The following is a 22,804-nucleotide window of genomic DNA, read 5'->3' on the forward strand; positions in this document are numbered from 1 at the left end:
AAATCTTAATTATTTAATTAATTAATATTTATTGATAATTAATTATTTAATTAGCCAATTAGTTTAAATATTATTTGATTAATTAATTTAATTAGTTATTAATTAATTTTATTTGATTTAATAATTGAATTTAATTATTTATTTTGATTTAAAAATTCTGAAAAATAGTTTTGAGCTTTAAAATATTATTTAAAATTCAAGGCTCGATAATTATTATAAAATTATTTTAAAGTCAGATTCGGGTGTTCGGACCCTGTTATTTAACTATAAAATGATTCGGAGACCCATTTTAACTCCGAAAAATGTTCAAAAATTCGTATTAAATACCTGGAAAATTATTTTGACCCCGAATCTTCTTTGAAAAATTATTTTGATCGAATATCTTGCATGCTATGTGATACGTGCTATTTGATTGATGTGTTATATGCCTATGTGGTTGTTGTTTGACGGTTTTTGCTATAACTTTCAATTCGTAAATTGGATTTGGGTAAAACGAAGGGTAGATAAAAGCTTATGACGTCTATGTGATGATTAAAATGATATGAGATTGAGTATTGATAGATACTTGTGATGCCTAGCAGAGTAAGTGAGGCATAGAAAAGAAAGCAAGTGATCGATGAATAGAAGCAAGGCATTGAAAAAGAAGGAAAGTGATGGAAAAGTAAAAATATTATATGAGTACAAGTAAAGTTAGAAATCATCGGTGATAAGGCAAGTACTTCTGAACCTTCTTCAAGATATATTGCCAATATTTTCAAACTTTCTCATAACATGTTGTTAGTATTCAAACTAAATCTTGTTTTGTATTGCAAGCGCTTTAAACTATTCAATCTTGAACCCTGATTCTTATTGATCTTGAGCTATAAGCCTTATTCTTCATAAACCATTGATTGTTGAATTCTCAGATACGAGCCAGACACATACGATACTACTCCATAAATACATATCTACCATATACTGATTTCTGATATTGAATTGCTTGACATACCAACCCTTACTCCTTGTTGAATAGAAGACCAATCCTTGGAACCATTGAACCCTTGGTCTTTTACTTTCTGATTCTTTCCTTGATTGAAAGCCAGTCTTTTTGAATTTCTTGTTACACCTTCATGGTGTTGTAAATCACCTTATACTTCAAGATAAATGTTGTTTATGATTCAGCTCATTGAATTACATTATTTATCATATTTCTATGCTGGAATCGGATTATTTTTAAATGTGGACCAGATTCGTGGTCGGACTAGATTCATGGTCATAATAGGCCAATGTGTGCCTTGGATCTAGTATATAGAGCAAAGCTGGGAGCCTTGCTCGGGGTTAGTGCGTGACTGATCAGCAGCCTAACCTTGGTTTTTAAAATGAAAAGTGAATATCCAATTCAAATCATTGCTTATTCAGAAACTTGATTCTTCTGAATCATTTCAACTGGTTATTGTTTAACCTCAGTTATTGCTATTATGACTTGCTGAGCTATTTAGCTCACTCTTGCAAACCTTTTTATGTTTTCGACAATTGAAAAGGAAATTTGTTGATAACGAGGATTCTCAATCTAGTGTGCAAACTAGGATTCCAGGTTAAGTTGGATCGAGCTAGCAGGAGATTTATATTGTAGATGAGTTATGCAAGATTGTAGGAACGATAGCATTATCAGTTATAAGTTGAATTTGTTGGGATTTGGTACGATGTTATAAAAGATAAGGTTGTGGCTTGTTTTCATACTTTAACTATTGCGATCCGTGGTTTTGTAAAGAAGGGTCAATGCATATAATATTTTATATATACAGGTTTATATATTGTGTGTGTGTTGTGAGCCCCAAACTTCTGACCCGGGTTTGGAGGGCGTTACAGTTTGGTATCAGAGCCACGGGTTATAAGTCACTGAAACACGCCTAGATTGTCGGGAATGGATAGAAGGTTAGGATTAAGATTAAGAAATAGAAAAATATGACGTCGGGAGGTTGAGTGCGACTGTATAATAGGTTTTGGTATAATTTGTGATGAGATTCGATATTCTTATCTAGCGACACGATTGTTGGATAGCGGCGATGGCAGATTCTTTTATCCCGGGATCGTCTGACCATTCGCAGCCTTCAGTCGAAGGACCATCATTTGATTCACGCCCTGCTCTTCCACTGGTGTTAGCTATATCACCTCATGTTACGATGGTTGTACCTTTTAAGCTATTATTTCATCCTCCGATGCGAAGCTACCTATTCGAGAACCCCCCACACGCTGATTCTGGTTTTACCGGATATTCACTTGTGCGCGCATCTTTTCTGTTTACTCTACACCATGTTTTGTAACATCTGTTTAAAAATCTTATGAAGTGACAACACCTATGAGGATAGATTCGAGAGCTACAACATATGGTGAGTATACGAGGTATTAAGAAAAGTGGGAAGGAACCTAGGAAAAGAATTTAGTTATTCCAAAAGATAGCCGCTACCAGGATATATGGAACTACTAGTAAGTATGCCACACATGATTATTTTGTGAAGTGAGCTAGATGGATTTTAAAGGGTTTGAAAAGATTGGAAATCGAGAATTTTCTTGGAAGTAGATCATGATATTATGACCAAACATGATATGTATAGAAGTAATATGATATAAATCGACCTTGTGTTATAAAATAAATCTGATGATTACTAGATAGATTTGTTATACTTAGTAATAATAAGAGATGATGATGGGAATGTTACCAGTAGGGAAGACTATAAGTGAAGTTACGAATAAGATAATATGCATCGGTAACTGAAGTTTTGTCGACCAATGAAGATAAAATGGACTCAATGAAGGGTATAAGGTATATGGAAATGAATGAGTTCTTATCTGAAGTTTTTCCTTACTTGATACTCGGTAGTAGTTAAGAAGGATAACAACCAACTCATATAGTAATGACGACCAGGTGTATGATTTTTAAAATTTAAACCAGTTTTCAAAAGAAATTTTCTTAACAAAATTTTTCCTAAAAGTCCTTTAAACAAAGCAAGTTTTAAAACTTGGTTGTCCAATTACTACTTGAGTTTCTTAATTGGTATAAGATTTGGATTATCCAGAAGAATACTTGTTCTAGAAGTTAGTATGGTTCGTTTAGAAGGCCAAGTGGACCCGCTATTACGAAGAAGATTTGTTCCTAACAGAAGAATGCAAATCTTGTTTGATAAATTTAATGACAAAACCAATGTAAAGAGAAACTGTTCATCCAATTTCGGAGACGATTAGAGTTCGAAGAATATGTCGATTCACGAGAAGTCGAGTACGAGCAAAGAAGATTAGAGAAATCTCCAGACTTTTTAAAGGAAGAATGTTATTAGCAAAAGAATGGATATGTTCAATGATCAATATTATAAGTGGAATTTGAAGTTGTGATTGTAAATTTCGTAAAGCGTGCAAATAGGGTCAAATTATAGAAATATTGAACGTGGAAGCGTGACGCTAAAAATACAAGACTCAATAAATGATAAATTATTCTAATGGTCGATTCAAGAAAGCATTTTTGAGAACTTTCTAAAGTTAATATAGGACTCAAAATGGGATCTATTGATCGGACAAGCGTTGAAGCTATAAACAGATGAAATGTTGATTATAACCAATAATATCATTCTTTCCTATAATATTTATAAATCTCAAGTAAAGTGTGAACTTCTTTCATGATCAACTCTATAAGGTGACAAGAAAATTGTTGAATCCCTTTCAAATCATTCCTTCTTCAAAATATTGTTTTCTGATTGGGACAAACAGTGTTATGGTGTGACGCTTTGCCGAAATGATAAAGAGTTTGGTGGGACGCCACCTAATCATGTGTTGTGTGCCATATAGTATGAAAGACTGGTCATCTTAAGTACAAATATGGTTGTCTCATTCTTATCTAAATCATTGTTCATTCTTTCTTCTTCAATCATGATTTGTTGATTCATGAATCCTTCCGATTGTTTCCTTGTACTCTTATCCCTTACCAAAAGGTTTCCAATCAGAATCATATACACAAATTCCCTTCTTGTGTAAGGTCTATCCTTTGAATGTTTTAAAAAGGAAGTAAAATGAACCCGTGTAGCAGATGGAGTTATATGATGAGTACGGATAATTGCAAGCCAATAAATAATGGACATTTACGTGCAGAGAAGGACCATTATGCCAATAACGGGATTGTTGCAAGGACATCACATCAGAGGCGGAAATCTGTATACACGATATGTTGTAAGTATGAGATTTTGGCGTGTATTGGAGTAGTTAGCGAACCGTATGAAGTAAATTAACAAGAGGAATAAAAAAGTAAAGGTGTGTATATCGGATAAGGCAAATGATTGATTGGATAACGGAAGTGAATGAAGAAATTCTTAATAATACCCAGATACTCGATTAATACGTTATGAAGATGAAGCATACCTCAATCAGGTGAGAGATATTTGGCATGTAGATTCAAGATCGAAGAAATGCTAGTTACAAATAAACTTTAAGTATGTTCATCAAGGAATGGTTGGGCTTTCCCACTCAAGTAAATGAGTTATGGTAAAAATTGATGCTTATAACTGGGTCATCAAAGAAGGTTCAGTATGGAAAGATATAAGGGGAGATGATGGTATGGTGGTTTGACTGCAACAATTTTTAAGATATGATGCTTTAAAACCAAATGAATTCATTCAAAGATTATAAAAGTGTTGGTTGAGACCATGTGTTGGTTATCAGAAGTTGAACAATTTAACTAATAAGAACAAGTGTATGTTTTCAAGGATGGATAAATTGTTAATTAGGGAGCTTGATTTGAAACATGAACTGGAAGAATTTTAGATTAATTTTTAATTGTACTCAGGAGTGATATTATGGTAGAATAAGAATTGTTCGCTATAATCTTAAGTTGAACTAAAGACAGGGGTTGTGCTGATTAATATTACATGAGATGGTGAAATGGCGAGTTTAGAAAGTGGTAGTGGATTGGTATACTTAGGGGTTGATTGTTGGTTATTTGAATGATTGTTGGTGTCGGCTTGAGCCCGACTGGTAGTCAATAATATAAAGGAAATGCTGCCCAAATTTTTAGAAATTACCCTGCTTTTAAAGATAGAATGTAAACTTCCGTATGTTACTGATTTTCCTGTGATACTCCAAATAATTATGATCTCGGTTTTCGAAAGAGGTTGTTACATCCAATCCGACTATATATAATTGGTTTTTGATTTCATTTAGCTAGTCATCATTTGGTGTAATTGATAAATTAAGTGAGTTAATTAGCTAATTTTACCAATTAATGGTCAGTTACATGGAGATCGATTCCAATTAGATTAAGTCAAATTTTGAGGTGACTTTCAAATTCGAAATCAAAATAATGAGGAATTGGGGAAAAGTAAGGACACTGGTAGAATTTAGAAATTGCTGCAAATGTGTGAGTTTTTACGTGGATGAATATGCCCTTCATAATGGGCAAGAGAAATAAAAAGTTATTTGTATGGACAAGTGGGAAGAATATTTTCAAGAGCTAAAGATTTAAGATAAAGCAACGAGTAGTTTGGAAGAAGGGAGATGGAATAAAGCAGAAGTTAATAACTACATCAATATGGATTTTATTAGACAGTCAAGGAGAATTTATCATCTGCAACAAAGTTTTATCAAAGGACGTCTTGTTTCTAAATTGTTGTGATAATCATACAATAAATGATTTTTCAAGTATTTCTGTTTTGGATAAAGTGTGAGATACAATTTTAATTCAGTTTTCGATTTATGTTGATACTTAGGTTGTTGTTAAATATCAAAAGTGGTATTAATATAGATAATTGATGTTTACTTCAAAATGGGATGTTGTGAGCATCAAAGTTTGTATTAATATTTAATTTGATATGACAGCAAAATGAGTATTAATATCAAGAGTTCGGTTTTGAATGAGCTATGAGAATGAAGAACAGAGATAGAAAAGGAAGTGGAATCAAAAGGGTGATGAAGAAACTTTATTACATGCTAGGATATAGGTAAGATGTGGGCATTATGTGGGACTGGAGTAAAGTGAAAAAAAATTTGAGACATGGAATGCATCCCAGGAATACCATCAAGTACCGGGGCATAAAAGAAAATATTTAGTGACCAGACGTGAAGAGGAATTGGGAGAAACATGTAAGTAGGTGTTATACCTAACCAAGAATCAGGACGAAGCGTAAAAGGCGAGATGGATTATTATAACCATTGATTTTCAAAAATAAAGATAGATATATTTTTCCAAGAGACGTCGTAGTAAAATCATCTGAGAACCAAAGGTGACGATAGCATAAATTAAATTCATTAATAGGTTATCCAACCCAGTCTTTCACTTTTATTTGTAAGTAGTTCATCCAATAAGTGGGTTATTTGCTGCTTGAAGAAATGGTGGTACGTCATCAGATCCAAAAATTGAGTGTAAATGATCAATATTGTTTGATTTAAGATTTGACCGGAGTATACAGAATACGATGAATTGTGTCAAGCTGGAATAGTATATACCACTCCTAGAAGCACGGGCATTAAATAAGGCGGAACCAAAAGATAAAAATTTGGCTAAACATCGATAACTCAAGGGATTCAGGCTACTTCGAAAATATGATACAAGACCGAGATGGCAAAGAAGACTTTCTGATAATATGGCACAACGAAAGAATAAACGTTATAGGTGACTAGACGTCAAGGAAAGCATTGCAGTCGGTTTCGTATGAGAACTCCTTAGACCAAAATAAATGATAATATAGGTTAAAAATATGCCGGTGATGCCTCCAGGTTAGTGTACTTTCTTCAAAATGGTAAGAGATCTTCGCTCGATGAATATACTCGATTGTGATTCAAGGAAAATAAGATATGGTGATAAGTTTGTGCGTCAATCATATTCAGTCAAGATTTTCTCGTTAATTCTTAACTCTGGAGTAATTTCAAGAACGTTAGAAATCGAATATGCCATGGTTTCAGTATATCATTCGCAGATGGACGAGAGGATTAAAAGAACGATTAAAGAGCCTGGAATGTGATTGGAAGCGATTATGAACTAAGTTAATTGAATAGAGAAACATGCGGGAATGGGGTTGAATAACCAGTAGCTATTGCAAATGTTCATGAGCATAAATTACTAGTATTACAAAGAAAAGATAATTAGTAAGCATTATGTTGTTCCTTGAGACAGTAAAAATAGTAAGGATAAGTGTAAGTAAGTTGGCTTCACCACCACACGTTTAGCAGATTCATAGGGTATTTATATGTGTATATTCAGGAAGAGTAATGTAGCTCCATTATATATAAAATGGAGACTTGAGTTGAGTTATATGAGCAACAGATAGAATATGATGTCAGCAAGAGGCTATTAAGTAATGAGTGATGCGGTGAGTAAAAGTTTATGAAAAGTTGTAAGGGTGAGGGATCAACCCGAGAAAATAAAAGTGAGATACTCGAATATATCACTATCTGATCCTTAGAGTGATTCTGAGGACGGAATCATTTTAAGGGGGGAAGGATGTAATATCCGGGACATAGTGTGTAATTATTTTATCGACAAATGATTATTATTTGATTATTATGTGATTTTTGGTGAAATATTTGACGATTGATGTTGTTATGTGGATGTTGATATGTGGTAAAGTATAAGTATGTTAATTTTATTATGACCAGAATAAAATATAGATAATTAAGGTATTTTTCTGTTAATTTTTGGACTGTTATATGATTTTATATTGATTTATGAATTTATTAATTATTTTCTGAATAATTACAAAATTATTTTATAAAGCCGGAAATCGCCCGACTTCAACCGTTTTTACATTTTTACAACCCGAAACTCTTCCGAAAACTCCTTCCTAACCTAATCTGGTAATTTCGGACATTTTTCGTGTTTCGACTTTTTCGATCCGGATTACCGCTTGACCCGTGCGCGGCCCGACACAAGATTTTTGATACGATAATCATTTCGGTGAATCAACAAAATCCGTATTCTCAAAAGACGGGATAATATTATGTTATTTTCGTATAAAGTATTTTATAAGAAAGCCCGGTTTGGATAATTATCTAATACGGGTACCAAATCAGATCATTTTTGCAGTTACTTAGCGGCTAAGTAACTAATTTATCGATCCAAAATGATCCAAAACGGACCAATATTCCAAAAATATATATATAGCCCTTTTATCATTTCAGTTTGTTCGTATAATCATAATCAGTCAGTAAAACCCCGTAAAATACAGAGAAAATGTCGAATTCATGTCGCGTTCTTGAGAATCAATCGTACGAATGAAGGCGTTATCGAACTCCGATTCGGGCGTAATATATCAAAACGAAGCTCTCGAAAAGTACTTTCATAATCAATCATCCATTTTTATGCAAGAATCAATGTATCTTCCTTATTTAATTAATTTATTTCGAATTAATTATAGATTAAATTATAAAAATTTGTTCTTGATGTTGTTGATATGATTTGATGATTCCATCGTGTAGATAATCTTTTTCTGGTCAATTTGGTATATTATATGTCAAAAATAGAGTTCAATAACATATAGAATTTGATGTTTGATTCTGAAAAATTGAAATTAGGGTTTATGTTCTTGAATAATTTCAATTGGAATTAGAAACTTTTAATCTGTCAAATTTTGGATTGATTGAAAGGTACCATTAAGTAGATCGTGATTAGAAGGTTCGATTCATGTATAAAATTTTGTTGTTGGTGTTCGATTTTGGGTTCGCCGGATTCTGGGCACAGCGGCGGCGGTGACGATGTTTGTCGCGATTTTCCCGACTGTAGCCTGGTTTTCTGGGCAAATAAAGAGTGGGGATTAATTCAGGATGTTGTGAACAACACGTCTGCAGTTTTTCAGACCTATCTGAGATCAGCGTGGCCGGCAGGCATTTTTCCGGCGGCGAACAACGGCGGTTAGGGGCGGCGAATGGTAATATTACCATTCGTACCCTTGTAGTTTGGGGAAGACACGGTTTTTACACCAAACTTTCCTGAACTTACAATTTACACACTCGTATAAACTTTTAATTAGTTACAGTTTACACCTTTTGTAAATTATTTATTTTATGTTTTTATTTTAATTTCAAAAATGTTTTTTTTAAATTATTTTGAATTCTTAAAATAAATATTAATTGATTAATTAATTAATATTAGTTGATAATTAATTATTTAATTAGTCAATTAATTTATATATTAATTGATTAATCAATTTAATTAGTTATTGATTTAATTAATAAATTACCCTGCTTTTAAAGATAGAATGTAAACTTCCGTATGTTACTGATTTTCCTGTGATACTCCAAATAATTGTGATCTCGGTTTTCGAAAGAGTTTGTTACATCCAATCCAACTATATATAATTGGTTTTTGATTTCATTTAGCTAGTCATCATTTGGTGCAATTGATAAATTAAGTGAGTTAATTAGCTAATTTTACCAATTAATGGTCAGTTACATGGAGATCGATTCCAATTAGATTAAGTCAAATTTTGAGGTGACTTTCAAATTCGAAATCAAAACAATGAGGAATTGGGGAAAAGTAAGGACACTGGTAGAATTTAGAAATTGCTGCAAATGTGTGAGTTTTTACGTGGATGAATATGCCCTTCATAATGGACAAGAGAAATAAAAAGTTATTTGTATGGACAAGTGGGAAGAATATTTTCAAGAGCTAAAGATTTAAGATAAAGCAACGAGTAAAAAGGAAGAAGGGAGATGGAATAAAGCAGAAGTTAATAACTACATCAATATGGATTTTATTAGATAGTCAAGGAGAATTTATCATCTGCAACAAAGTTTTATCAAAGGACGTCTTGTTTCTAAATTGTTGTGATAATCATACAATAAATGATTTTTCAAGTATTTCTGTTTTGGATAAAGTGTGAGATACAATTTTAATTCAGTTTTCGATTTATGTTGATACTTAGGTTGTTGTTAAATATCAAAAGTGGTATTAATATAGATGATTGATGTTTACTTCAAAATGGGATGTTGTGAGCATCAAAGTTTGTATTAATATTTAATTTGATATGACAGCAAAATGAGTATTAATATCAAGAGTTCGGTTTTGAATGAGCTATGAGAATGAAGAACAGAGATAGAAAAGGAAGTGGAATCAAAAGGGTGATGAAGAAACTTTATAAGATGCTAGGATATAGGTAAGATGTGGGCATTATGTGGGACTGGAGTAAAGTGAAAAAAAATTTGAGACATGGAATGCATCCCAGGAATACCATCAAGTACCGGGGCATAAAAGAAAATATTTAGTGACCAGACGTGAAGAGGAATTGGGAGAAACATGTAAGTAGGTGTTATACCTAACCAAGAATCAGGACGAAGCGTAAAAGGCGAGATGGATTATTATAACCATTGATTTTCAAAAATAAAGATAGATATATTTTTCCAAGAGACGTCGTAGTAAAATCATCTGAGAACCAAAGGTGACGATAGCATAAATTAAATTCATTAATAGGTTATCCAACCCAGTCTTTCACTTTTATTTGTAAGCAGTTCATCCAATAAGTGGGTCATTTGCTGCTTGAAGAAATGGTGGTACGTCATCAGATCCAAAAATTGAGTGTAAATGATCAATATTGTTTGATTTAAGATTTGACCGGAGTATACAGAATACGATGAATTGTGTCGAGCCGGAATAGTATATACCACTCCTAGAAGCACGGGCATTAAATAAGGCGGAACCAAAAGATAAAAATTTGGCTAAACATCGATAACTCAAGGGATTCAGGCTACTTCGAAAATATGATACAAGACCGAGATGGCAAAGAAGACTTTCTGATAATATGGCACAACGAAAGAATAAACGTTATAGGTGACTAGACGTCAAGGAAAGCATTGCAGTCGGTTTCGTATGAGAACTCCTTAGACCAAAATAAATGATAATATAGGTTAAAAATATGCCGGTGATGCCTCCAGGTTAGTGTACTTTCTTCAAAATGGTAAGAGATCTTCGCTCGATGAATATACTCGATTGTGATTCAAGGAAAATAAGATATGGTGATAAGTTTGTGCGTCAATCATATTCAGTCAAGATTTTCTCGTTAATTCTTAACTCTGGAGTAATTTCAAGAACGTTAGAAATCGAATATGCCATGGTTTCAGTATATCATTCGCAGATGGACGAGAGGATTAAAAGAACGATTAAAGAGCCTGGAATGTGATTGGAAGCGATTATGAACTAAGTTAATTGAATAGAGAAACATGCGGGAATGGGGTTCAATAACCAGTAGCTATTGCAAATGTTCATGAGCATAAATTACTAGTATTCCAAAGAAAAGATAATTAGTAAGCATTATGTTGTTCCTTGAGACAGTAAAAATAGTAAGGATAAGTGTAAGTAAGTTGGCTTCACCACCACACGTTTAGCAGATTCATAGGGTATTTATATGTGTATATTCAGGAAGAGTAATGTAGCTCCATTATATATAAAATGGAGACTTGAGTTGAGTTATATGAGCAACAGATAGAATATGATGTCAGCAAGAGGCTGTTAAGTAATGAGTGATGCGGTGAGTAAAAGTTTATGAAAAGTTGTAAGGGTGAGGGATCAACCCGAGAAAATAAAAGTGAGATACTCGAATATATCACTATCTGATCCTTAGAGTGATTCTGAGGACGGAATCATTTTAAGGGGGGAAGGATGTAATATCCGGGACATAGTGTGTAATTATTTTATCGACAAATGATTATTATTTAATTATTATGTGATTTTTAGTGAAATATTTGACGATTGATGTTGTTATGTGGATGTTGATATGTGGTAAAGTATAAGTATGTTAATTTTATTATGACCAGAATAAAATATAGATAATTAAGGTATTTTTCTGTTAATTTTTGGACTGTTATATGATTTTATATTGATTTATGAATTTATTAATTATTTTCTGAATAATTACAAAATTATTTTATAAAGCCGGAAATCGCCCGACTTCAACCGTTTTTACATTTTTACAACCCGAAACTCTTCCGAAAACTCCTTCCTAACCTAATCTGGTAATTTCGGACATTTTTCGTGTTTCGACTTTTTCGATCCGGATTACCGTTTGACCCGTGCGCGGCCCGACACAAGATTTTTGATACGATAATCATTTCGGTGAATCAACAAAATCCGTATTCTCAAAAGACGGGATAATATTATGTTATTTTCGTATAAAGTATTTTATAAGAAAGCCCGGTTTGGATAATTATCTAATACGGGTACCAAATCAGATCATTTTTGCAGTTACTTAGCGGCTAAGTAACTAATTTATCGATCCAAAATGATCCAAAATGGACCAATATTCCAAAAATATATATATAGCCCTTTTATCATTTCAGTTTGTTCGTATAATCATAATCAGTCAGTAAAACCCCGTAAAATACAGAGAAAATGTCGAATTCATGTCGCGTTCTTGAGAATCAATCGTACGCATGAAGGCGTTATCGAACTCCGATTCGGGCGTAATATATCAAAACGAAGCTCTCGAAAAGTACTTTCATAATCAATCATCCATTTTTATGCAAGAATCAATGTATCTTCCTTATTTAATTAATTTATTTCGAATTAATTATAGATTAAATTATAAAAATTTGTTCTTGATGTTGTTGATATGATTTGATGATTCCATCGTGTAGATAATCTTTTTCTGGTCAATTTGGTATATTATATGTCAAAAATAGAGTTCAATAACATATAGAATTTGATGTTTGATTCTGAAAAATTGAAATTAGGGTTTATGTTCTTGAATAATTTCAATTGGAATTAGAAACTTTTAATCTGTCAAATTTGGGATTGATTGAAAGGTACCATTAAGTAGATCGTGATTAGAAGGTTCGATTCATGTATAAAATTTTGTTGTTGGTGTTCGATTTTGGGTTCGCCGGATTCTGGGCACAGCGGCGGCGGTGACGATGTTCGTCGCGATTTTCCCGACTGTAGCCTGGTTTTCTGGGCAAATAAAGAGTGGGGATTAATTCAGGATGTTGTGAACAACACGTCTGCAGTTTTTCAGACCTATCTGAGATCAGCGTGGCCGGCAGGCATTTTTCCGGCGGCGAACAACGGCGGTTAGGGGCGGCGAATGGTAAAATTACCATTCGTACCCTTGTAGTTTGGGGAAGACACGGTTTTTACACCAAACTTTCCTGAACTTACAATTTACACACTCGTATAAACTTTTAATTAGTTACAGTTTACACCTTTTGTAAATTATTTATTTTATGTTTTTATTTTAATTTCAAAAATGTTTTTTTTAAATTATTTTGAATTCTTAAAATAAATATTAATTGATTAATTAATTAATATTAGTTGATAATTAATTATTTAATTAGTCAATTAATTTATATATTAATTGATTAATCAATTTAATTAGTTATTGATTTAATTAATAAATTACCCTGCTTTTAAAGATAGAATGTAAACTTCCGTATGTTACTGATTTTCCTGTGATACTCCAAATAATTGTGATCTCGGTTTTCGAAAGAGTTTGTTACATCCAATCCAACTATATATAATTGGTTTTTGATTTTATTTAGCTAGTCATCATTTGGTGCAATTGATAAATTAAGTGAGTTAATTAGCTAATTTTACCAATTAATGGTCAGTTACATGGAGATCGATTCCAATTAGATTAAGTCAAATTTTGAGGTGACTTTCAAATTCGAAATCAAAACAATGAGGAATTGGGGAAAAGTAAGGACACTGGTAGAATTTAGAAATTGCTGCAAATGTGTGAGTTTTTACGTGGATGAATATGCCCTTCATAATGGACAAGAGAAATAAAAAGTTATTTGTATGGACAAGTGGGAAGAATATTTTCAAGAGCTAAAGATTTAAGATAAAGCAACGAGTAGAAAGGAAGAAGGGAGATGGAATAAAGCAGAAGTTAATAACTACATCAATATGGATTTTATTAGACAGTCAAGGAGAATTTATCATCTGCAACAAAGTTTTATCAAAGGACGTCTTGTTTCTAAATTGTTGTGATAATCATACAATAAATGATTTTTCAAGTATTTCTGTTTTGGATAAAGTGTGAGATACAATTTTAATTCAGTTTTCGATTTATGTTGATACTTAGGTTGTTGTTAAATATCAAAAGTGGTATTAATATAGATGATTGATGTTTACTTCAAAATGGGATGTTGTGAGCATCAAAGTTTGTATTAATATTTAATTTGATATGACAGCAAAATGAGTATTAATATCAAGAGTTCGGTTTTGAATGAGCTATGAGAATGAAGAACAGAGATAGAAAAGGAAGTGGAATCAAAAGGGTGATGAAGAAACTTTATAAGATGCTAGGATATAGGTAAGATGTGGGCATTATGTGGGACTGGAGTAAAGTGAAAAAAAATTTGAGACATGGAATGCATCGCAGGAATACCATCAAGTACCGGGGCATAAAAGAAAATATTTAGTGACCAGACGTGAAGAGGAATTGGGAGAAACATGTAAGTAGGTGTTATACCTAACCAAGAATCAGGACGAAGCGTAAAAGGCGAGATGGATTATTATAACCATTGATTTTCAAAAATAAAGATAGATATATTTTTCCAAGAGACGTCGTAGTAAAATCATTTGAGAACCAAAGGTGACGATAGCATAAATTAAATTCATTAATAGGTTATCCAACCCAGTCTTTCACTTTTATTTGTAAGCAGTTCATCCAATAAGTGGGTCATTTGCTGCTTGAAGAAATGGTGGTACGTCATCAGATCCAAAAATTGAGTGTAAATGATCAATATTGTTTGATTTAAGATTTGACCGGAGTATACAGAATACGATGAATTGTGTCGAGCCGGAATAGTATATACCACTCCTAGAAGCACGGGCATTAAATAAGGCGGAACCAAAAGATAAAAATTTGGCTAAACATCGATAACTCAAGGGATTCAGGCTACTTCGAAAATATGATACAAGACCGAGATGGCAAAGAAGACTTTCTGATAATATGGCACAACGAAAAAATAAACGTTATAGGTGACTAGACGTCAAGGAAAGCATTGCAGTCGGTTTCGTATGAGAACTCCTTAGACCAAAATAAATGATAATATAGGTTAAAAATATGCCGGTGATGCCTCCAGGTTAGTGTACTTTCTTCAAAATGGTAAGAGATCTTCGCTCGATGAATATACTCGATTGTGATTCAAGGAAAATAAGATATGGTGATAAGTTTGTGCGTCAATCATATTCAGTCAAGATTTTCTCGTTAATTCTTAACTCTGGAGTAATTTCAAGAACGTTAGAAATCGAATATGCCATGGTTTCAGTATATCATTCGCAGATGGACGAGAGGATTAAAAGAACGATTAAAGAGCCTGGAATGTGATTGGAAGCGATTATGAACTAAGTTAATTGAATAGAGAAACATGCGGGAATGGGGTTCAATAACCAGTAGCTATTGCAAATGTTCATGAGCATAAATTACTAGTATTACAAAGAAAAGATAATTAGTAAGCATTATGTTGTTCCTTGAGACAGTAAAAATAGTAAGGATAAGTGTAAGTAAGTTGGCTTCACCACCACACGTTTAGCAGATTCATAGGGTATTTATATGTGTATATTCAGGAAGAGTAATGTAGCTCCATTATATATAAAATGGAGACTTGAGTTGAGTTATATGAGCAACAGATAGAATATGATGTCAGCAAGAGGCTGTTAAGTAATGAGTGATGCGGTGAGTAAAAGTTTATGAAAAGTTGTAAGGGTGAGGGATCAACCCGAGAAAATAAAAGTGAGATACTTGAATATATCACTATCTGATCCTTAGAGTGATTCTGAGGACGGAATCATTTTAAGGGGGGAAGGATGTAATATCCGGGACATAGTGTGTAATTATTTTATCGACAAATGATTATTATTTGATTATTATGTGATTTTTGGTGAAATATTTGATGATTGATGTTGTTATGTGGATGTTGATATGTGGTAAAGTATAAGTATGTTAATTTTATTATGACCAGAATAAAATATAGATAATTAAGGTATTTTTCTGTTAATTTTTGGACTGTTATATGATTTTATATTGATTTATGAATTTATTAATTATTTTCTGAATAATTACAAAATTATTTTATAAAGCCGGAAATCGCCCGACTTCAACCGTTTTTACATTTTTACAACCCGAAACTCTTCCGAAAACTCCTTCCTAACCTAATCTGGTAATTTCGGACATTTTTCGTGTTTCGACTTTTTCGATCCGGATTACCGTTTGACCCGTGCGCGGCCCGGCACAAGATTTTTGATACGATAATCATTTCGGTGAATCAACAAAATCCGTATTCTCAAAAGACGGGATAATATTATGTTATTTTCGTATAAAGTATTTTATAAAAAAGCCCGGTTTGGATAATTATCTAATACGGGTACCAAATCAGATCATTTTTGCAGTTACTTAGCGGCTAAGTAACTAATTTATCGATCCAAAATGATCCAAAACGGACCAATATTCCAAAAATATATATATAGCCCTTTTATCATTTCAGTTTGTTCGTATAATCATAATCAGTCAGTAAAACCCCGTAAAATACAGAGAAAATGTCGAATTCATGTCGCGTTCTTGAGAATCAATCGTACGAATGAAGGCGTTATCGAACTCCGATTCGGGCGTAATATATCAAAACGAAGCTCTCGAAAAGTACTTTCATAATCAATCATCCATTTTTATGCAAGAATCAATGTATCTTCCTTATTTAATTAATTTATTTCGAATTAATTATAGATTAAATTATAAAAATTTGTTCTTGATGTTGTTGATATGATTTGATGATTCCATCGTGTAGATAATCTTTTTCTGGTCAATTTGGTATATTATATGTCAAAAATAGAGTTCAATAACATATAGAATTTGATGTTTGATTCTGAAAAATTGAAATTAGGGTTTATGTTCTTGAATAATTTCAATTGGAATTAGAAACTTTTAATCTGTCAAATTTGGGATTGATTGAAAGGTACCATTAAGTAGATCGTGATTAGAAGGTTCGATTCATGTATAAAATTTTGTTGTTGGTGTTCGATTTTGGGTTCGCCGGATTCTGGGCACAGCGGCGGCGGTGACGATGTTCGTCGCGATTTTCCCGACTGTAGCCTGGTTTTCTGGGCAAATAAAGAGTGGGGATTAATTCAGGATGTTGTGAACAACACATCTGCAGTTTTTCAGACCTATCTGAGATTAGCGTGGCCGGCAGGCATTTTTCCGGCGGCGAACAATGGCGGCGGCGAATGGTAAAATTACCATTCGTACCCTTGTAGTTTGGGGAAGACACAGTTTTTACACCAAACTTTCCTGAACTTACAATTTACACACTCGTATAAACTTTTAATTAGTTACAGTTTACACCTTTTGTAAATTATTTATTTTATGTTTTTATTTTAATTTCAAAAATGTTTTTTTTAAATTATTTTGAATTCTTAAAATAAATATTAATTGATTAATTAATTAATATTAGTTGATAATTAATTATTTAATTAGTCAATTAATTTATATATTATTTTAAATAATATTTTCAAGGCTCGATAATTATTATAAAATTATTTTAAATTCAGATTCAAGTGTTCGAATCCTATTATTTAACTATAAAATGATTCGGAGACCCCTTTTAACTCCGAAAAATGTTCAAAAATTCGTATTAAATACCTGGAAAATCATTTTTACCCCGAATCTTCTTTGAAAAATTATTTTGATCGAATATCTTGAGTGCTATGTGCTACGTGCTATCTGATTGATGTGTTATATGCCTATGTGGTTGTTGTTTGACGGTTTTTGCTATAACTTTCAATCCATAAATCGAATTTGCACTAGTCAAAATAGATTTTTAGTGTCGCACTTTAGGCATCAGTTATACTGTAAATCGTTGCTTATTATACTTTTAGGCGTCGGTTTTATGTTAGTCTGACGCTTATTATCAATCACTGTGGTTCAGAGGCATCGGTTGTATAATTAACCGACGCCATAAACTCTCAAAGACGTCGGTCAAAAAGAAATCGACTCCAAAAAATGCCTTATAGTGTCGTTAAACAGAAACTGACTCCTAAAATTACTTTATAGCGTCGGTGTTTAAAATGCCGACTCTGTAGATGTTGTGTAAGGTGTCGCCTACAGTTTACCGATGTTATAGATATTATTTAAGGTGTCAGTTCTGAAGAACCGCAGATGTAGATTATGTTTTATAGCGTCGGGCAAAGATGGCCGATGCTACAGCCTTCCTTAATGTTTTCACTCTCCTGTTTTATGCCCGCCTGTTTTTGCCTGCCAAACAGAGGTTCCTTTTCTGTTTAAACATTTAGCATTTTTGTCTTTTTTAACATAAATTGAATTTTTATATTGCTAAAATATTTGTTTAGTAAATTTCAGCTAAGTATATTTTTTTTCCATATATGTGTATGAGGTATCATTTTAAAACTTTTTCCACAAAAATACCGAACATTCAATTTTTATGTTTTAACCAAAATTTTAAAATCAAAAAATCGGATGAGACCAAGATATATGAAATGTAATATTTTTAAATTCAAATTGGCTTGGACTTTTCTTAAAACCGAGTCGGGCTATGTCAAATATATATATATATATATATATATATATATCATCTAAAATATATAGACCCGCGAATTGGCCGGAATAGATTTTTTTAAATTTATTTTAATATTAATATTTATAATTTAATTACTTCAATATTAATCTATTTATTTTGATTTATTTAATTTTGATTTTTTTTAAAATTATACTTCTATCCGAGATTTTTTAAGATAATTTAAAATTCGATCCAAATTTAATTCTATACAATTTGATAAATGATTCAGATTTAACATATAATTCTATTCAAATATTTATTCATATTATTTGAAATTCACTTAAAGTTCAAATTTTTTTCGAGAAGCACCAGTACAACTGTGTATTTATATCACCAGGATGTGGTCAACCTATTGTTAAAATCTAAGATTTATCAAGCTGGCCATTTTATTTTTCTAAAAAAAATGGCATATTTAGGATTGAAGGAGACTGTTATCGGATGAAATTTTTGATTATTTTTGGGTTGAATTTAAATTTAATATTATATATATATATATTAATTTAATTATGTAATGTAATTTAAAAATTATATGCAATATGTAATTTATATAATAAAATTTGTATATATATTTTTGTAATATATATACACACATATTTTAATATAATTTATAATTTTTAGTGTTTCAATCAATACATGTAAATCAAAAAAAATATTTTGTAATTAAAATTTTAAATATTTAAAAATATTTTTAACTCTCAAATTAATGAAATACATATCAAACTTTAACAAAACAGAGCTGTGAATCCCTAAGTCTCCCACTACTCTTTTTACACGCCATCGGGGGTTACCAAGGGTTCCACCCGCACCGCTACACCGCTACCACATTCATTCTAGTTCTACTGCACTTTACCGATTGGTGTTCAGGGTACTCTGTTTGCCGGAGTAAATAATTGATTTCATTGCCCAAAGATAGGGCTTTTCTTATCCTTAAATCTCCAAATAATCAATCTTATTTGTATATGTATATCTTTTGTTAGTGGTTTGAATGTATATATGCCTATGGTAACAATTTTGATTTAAGTCTATCTTTTGTATCCTTGTTACTACAGGGTGTACATGTGTATGATGAATGGGTGTTTGATATAGTGTGTATCTTATTTCATATGTTTATATGGGTGTTTGATATAGTGTCGTTTGAGTGTCTAATTTTATATGTATATATGAACTAGGGACACACTGGTTTCTATAATTGACTGATACTATGTAGAAATTTAGTAAATTTAATTCATTTGGTCATTTAGTCATCTTGTTCAATTAAGCCCCAATTAATATGTGAAATCTATAAGTGGTGGCAATATTGATATAAATCACTGTCCAATGTGTGTACTCAATGCTCAAGAACTAGATTCCTAGATTACTATGTCACTATTCATTTTCCAGTATAACGAAATTACCTACAAAAATATTCTATCCGTTATAATGACTTTAAGAATTTTCTTTAACGTATTTGTAGTAACACAATATTGTAGTCATACAACATGGATCGTCAGACATGGATGTACAAAATATCGCGTGCAACACAAGAATATGTTGATGGAGTTGATAAGTTCATTAATTATGCGGAGAAAAATCTAAAGAAGGAAGGAGATAGGATGACATGTCCATGTAATGATTGTTATAATTTACAAAAGTTTCCTAGTACCACAGTGCGTGAGCATCTATTTCGGCTTGGTTTTATGGATGGGTATACTAAGTGGATTTGGCATGGAGAAGGAATAAATTTTGATGGGACAAAGACACTTGATGGGAATACTGAAAGTAATCGAGATAGTATGAGCAAGAACAAAGAAGGTGATGTGGGCACTGACAGGGTGGAGGAAATGATTGAAGATATTGAAGATATTTTAAGGAACCAACCAGAAATTTTTGAAAACTTGGTTAATGATTCTAAAAGAATTCTATATCCAGGGTGCAATGACTAATTCTCTAGGTTATCAACAACCTTGAAGTTGTGTAAGTTAAAGGTCAAGAACGGGTGGAGTGACAAGAGCTTCACAGAATTGTTAAAACTTCTTGGAGACATACTTCCTCCAAATAATGAGCTTCCTACTTCTACCTATGAGGCAAAGAAAATACTATGTCCTATGGGTATGACGGTAAAGAAGATACATGCATGTCCCAATGATTGTGTCTTGTTTCGTAATGAGTATGAACATCTAGAAACGTGCCCAAAGTGCGGAGCCTCTAAGTACAAATGCCTCAAAAATAATTCTTCAGCTAATGGTATTAAGAGGCCTCCTGTGAAGGTGTTGAGGTATTTACCCATAGTGGAACGATTTAAATGTCTTTTTGCAAATGCTCATGATGCAAAGTTAATGAGGTGGCATATGGAAGGGAGAAACGTAGATGGGATGCTCAGACACCCCGTGACTCTTCACAGTGGAGAACTATTAATAGAAAGTTCCCAGAATTTGGTGGTAAAATTAGAAATCTATGACTTGGACTGTGTGCGGATGGCATGAATCAATATCGTACTCTAAGCTCTCAACACAGCACCTGGCCAGTTCTTCTAATAATTTATAATTTGCCTCCTTGGTTATGCATGAAGCGGAAGTATATCATGTTGACTTTGTTAATCCCCGGTCCTAAAGAACCCGGGAATAATATTGATGTTTATCTTTAGCCACTTATTGACGATCTAAAGTTATTGTAGGATCAAGGTGAGAGGATATATGATGCATACAGTCAGGCATATTTTACTTTGCGTGCCATGATTTTTTGCACTATAAGCGATTTTCCTGGCTATGGAAACCTTTCAGGGTACACCATCAAAGGAGCTAAAGCCTGTCCAATCTGTGAAGATGCTACTATTGATCTTCATTTAAATAATTGCAAAAAAAATGTCTATATGGGTCATCGTACATTTCTCCCTCCTACTCACCATTATCGTAGGAGGAAAAAGTCTTTCGATGGAACTATCGAGACTCGAGTAGCTCGTTTGCCGTTAACTGGGGAGAAGGTTTTTGAACGAGTTAAAGATGTTGACATTATACTCAGAAAGTTGTATTAGAAGCCAACTCTGAATAGTATTTGGAAGAAGAGATCCATATTTTGGGATCTTCCATACTGGCAGCACTTGCAGGTTAGACATTGTCTTGATTTTATGCATATTGAAAAAAATGTTTGTGAAAGCATTGTTGGGACACTGTTAAATATACCTGGTAAGACAAAGGATGGGATTAAAGCCAGATTAGACATACAAGAGATGGGTGTACGAGTAGAGTTAGCACCGCAACAATCCGGTAAACGTGCATACCTACCTCCTGCTTGTTACACTCTGTCCAGAAAAGAGAAAATCAGCTTTTGTCAATGTCTATCTAGTGTAAAAGTTCCATCGGGATATTCATCAAACCCAAAAAACATTGTCTCAATGAAAGATTTGAAGTCGGTAGGTATGAAGTTACATGATTGTCACGTTATAATGCAACATCTATTACCAGTTGCAATTCGAGGTATATTGCCAAAGCATGTCAGATTGGTAATCATGAAACTGTGTTTCTTCTTTAATTCTATATGCAGTAAGGTCATTGATCCCATGACATTGGATATATTGCAAGCAGATATTATTGTTACACTTTGTGAATTTGAAATATATTTTACACAATCATTGTTTGATATTATGGTGCATTTAGTGGTTCATCTTGTGAGAGAGATTAAAATTTGTGGGCCTTTATATGTAAGGAAAATGTATCCTTTCGAGAGATTCTTGTGTATCTTAAAAGCATATGTGAGAAACCGAAGTCTGCCTGAAGCCATCATAGTTAAAGGGTATTCGGTTGAAGAGACTATTGAATTTTGCATGGAGTATTTAGCATCTGCCAATCCAGTTGGAAATCCCAGATCTCGTCATGAAGGAAGACTTGACGGTCAGGGTACATTGGGATATAAAATGATCACTCCTAGTATTGAAATTCTTGATAAAGCCCATCTCTTTGTATTACAACACATGACAGAAGTTAATCCATACTTGCAAGAGCATATAGTCATAATTCGACAAATGCATCCTTCTAAAAGTGGCAAGTGGGTTACAAGTGAACACAATCGTTCATTTGTTAAATGGTTTAAAAACTAAATCATGTCTCAGTATTCAGAAAATCATTCCTCTGTCTCTAATACGCTTAAATGGTTAGCATATGGCCCTGACATGCCAGTGAGATCTTACCAAGGATATGATGTAAATGGGCATACTTTCTATACACATTATCAAGATGACAAAAGTATTGTGCAAAATAGCGGAGTATCTGTAGAAGCATCTTCTACAGAGTTTGAAAGAGGCAGTTCCATC

At 32.8% G+C, this 22,804-nt stretch overlaps 1 protein-coding gene across 1 annotated transcript; it reads left to right on the forward strand.

Annotated features, from left to right (window-relative positions):
• The first annotated feature begins 20,609 nt into the window (after positions 1–20,609).
• LOC141691636 (uncharacterized) lies at positions 20,610–22,591 on the forward strand. Its single transcript, XM_074496402.1, has 3 exons — positions 20,610–20,936; positions 21,173–21,478; positions 21,602–22,591. Exons 1-3 carry the CDS (start codon positions 20,610–20,612, stop codon positions 22,589–22,591), a joined length of 1,623 nt encoding a protein of 540 aa, XP_074352503.1.
• Positions 22,592–22,804: the final 213 nt, after the last annotated feature.

The sequence above is a fragment of the Apium graveolens genome, chromosome 10 (assembly GCF_009905375.1).
Source record: "Apium graveolens cultivar Ventura chromosome 10, ASM990537v1, whole genome shotgun sequence".
Lineage (NCBI taxonomy): Eukaryota > Viridiplantae > Streptophyta > Magnoliopsida > Apiales > Apiaceae > Apium > Apium graveolens.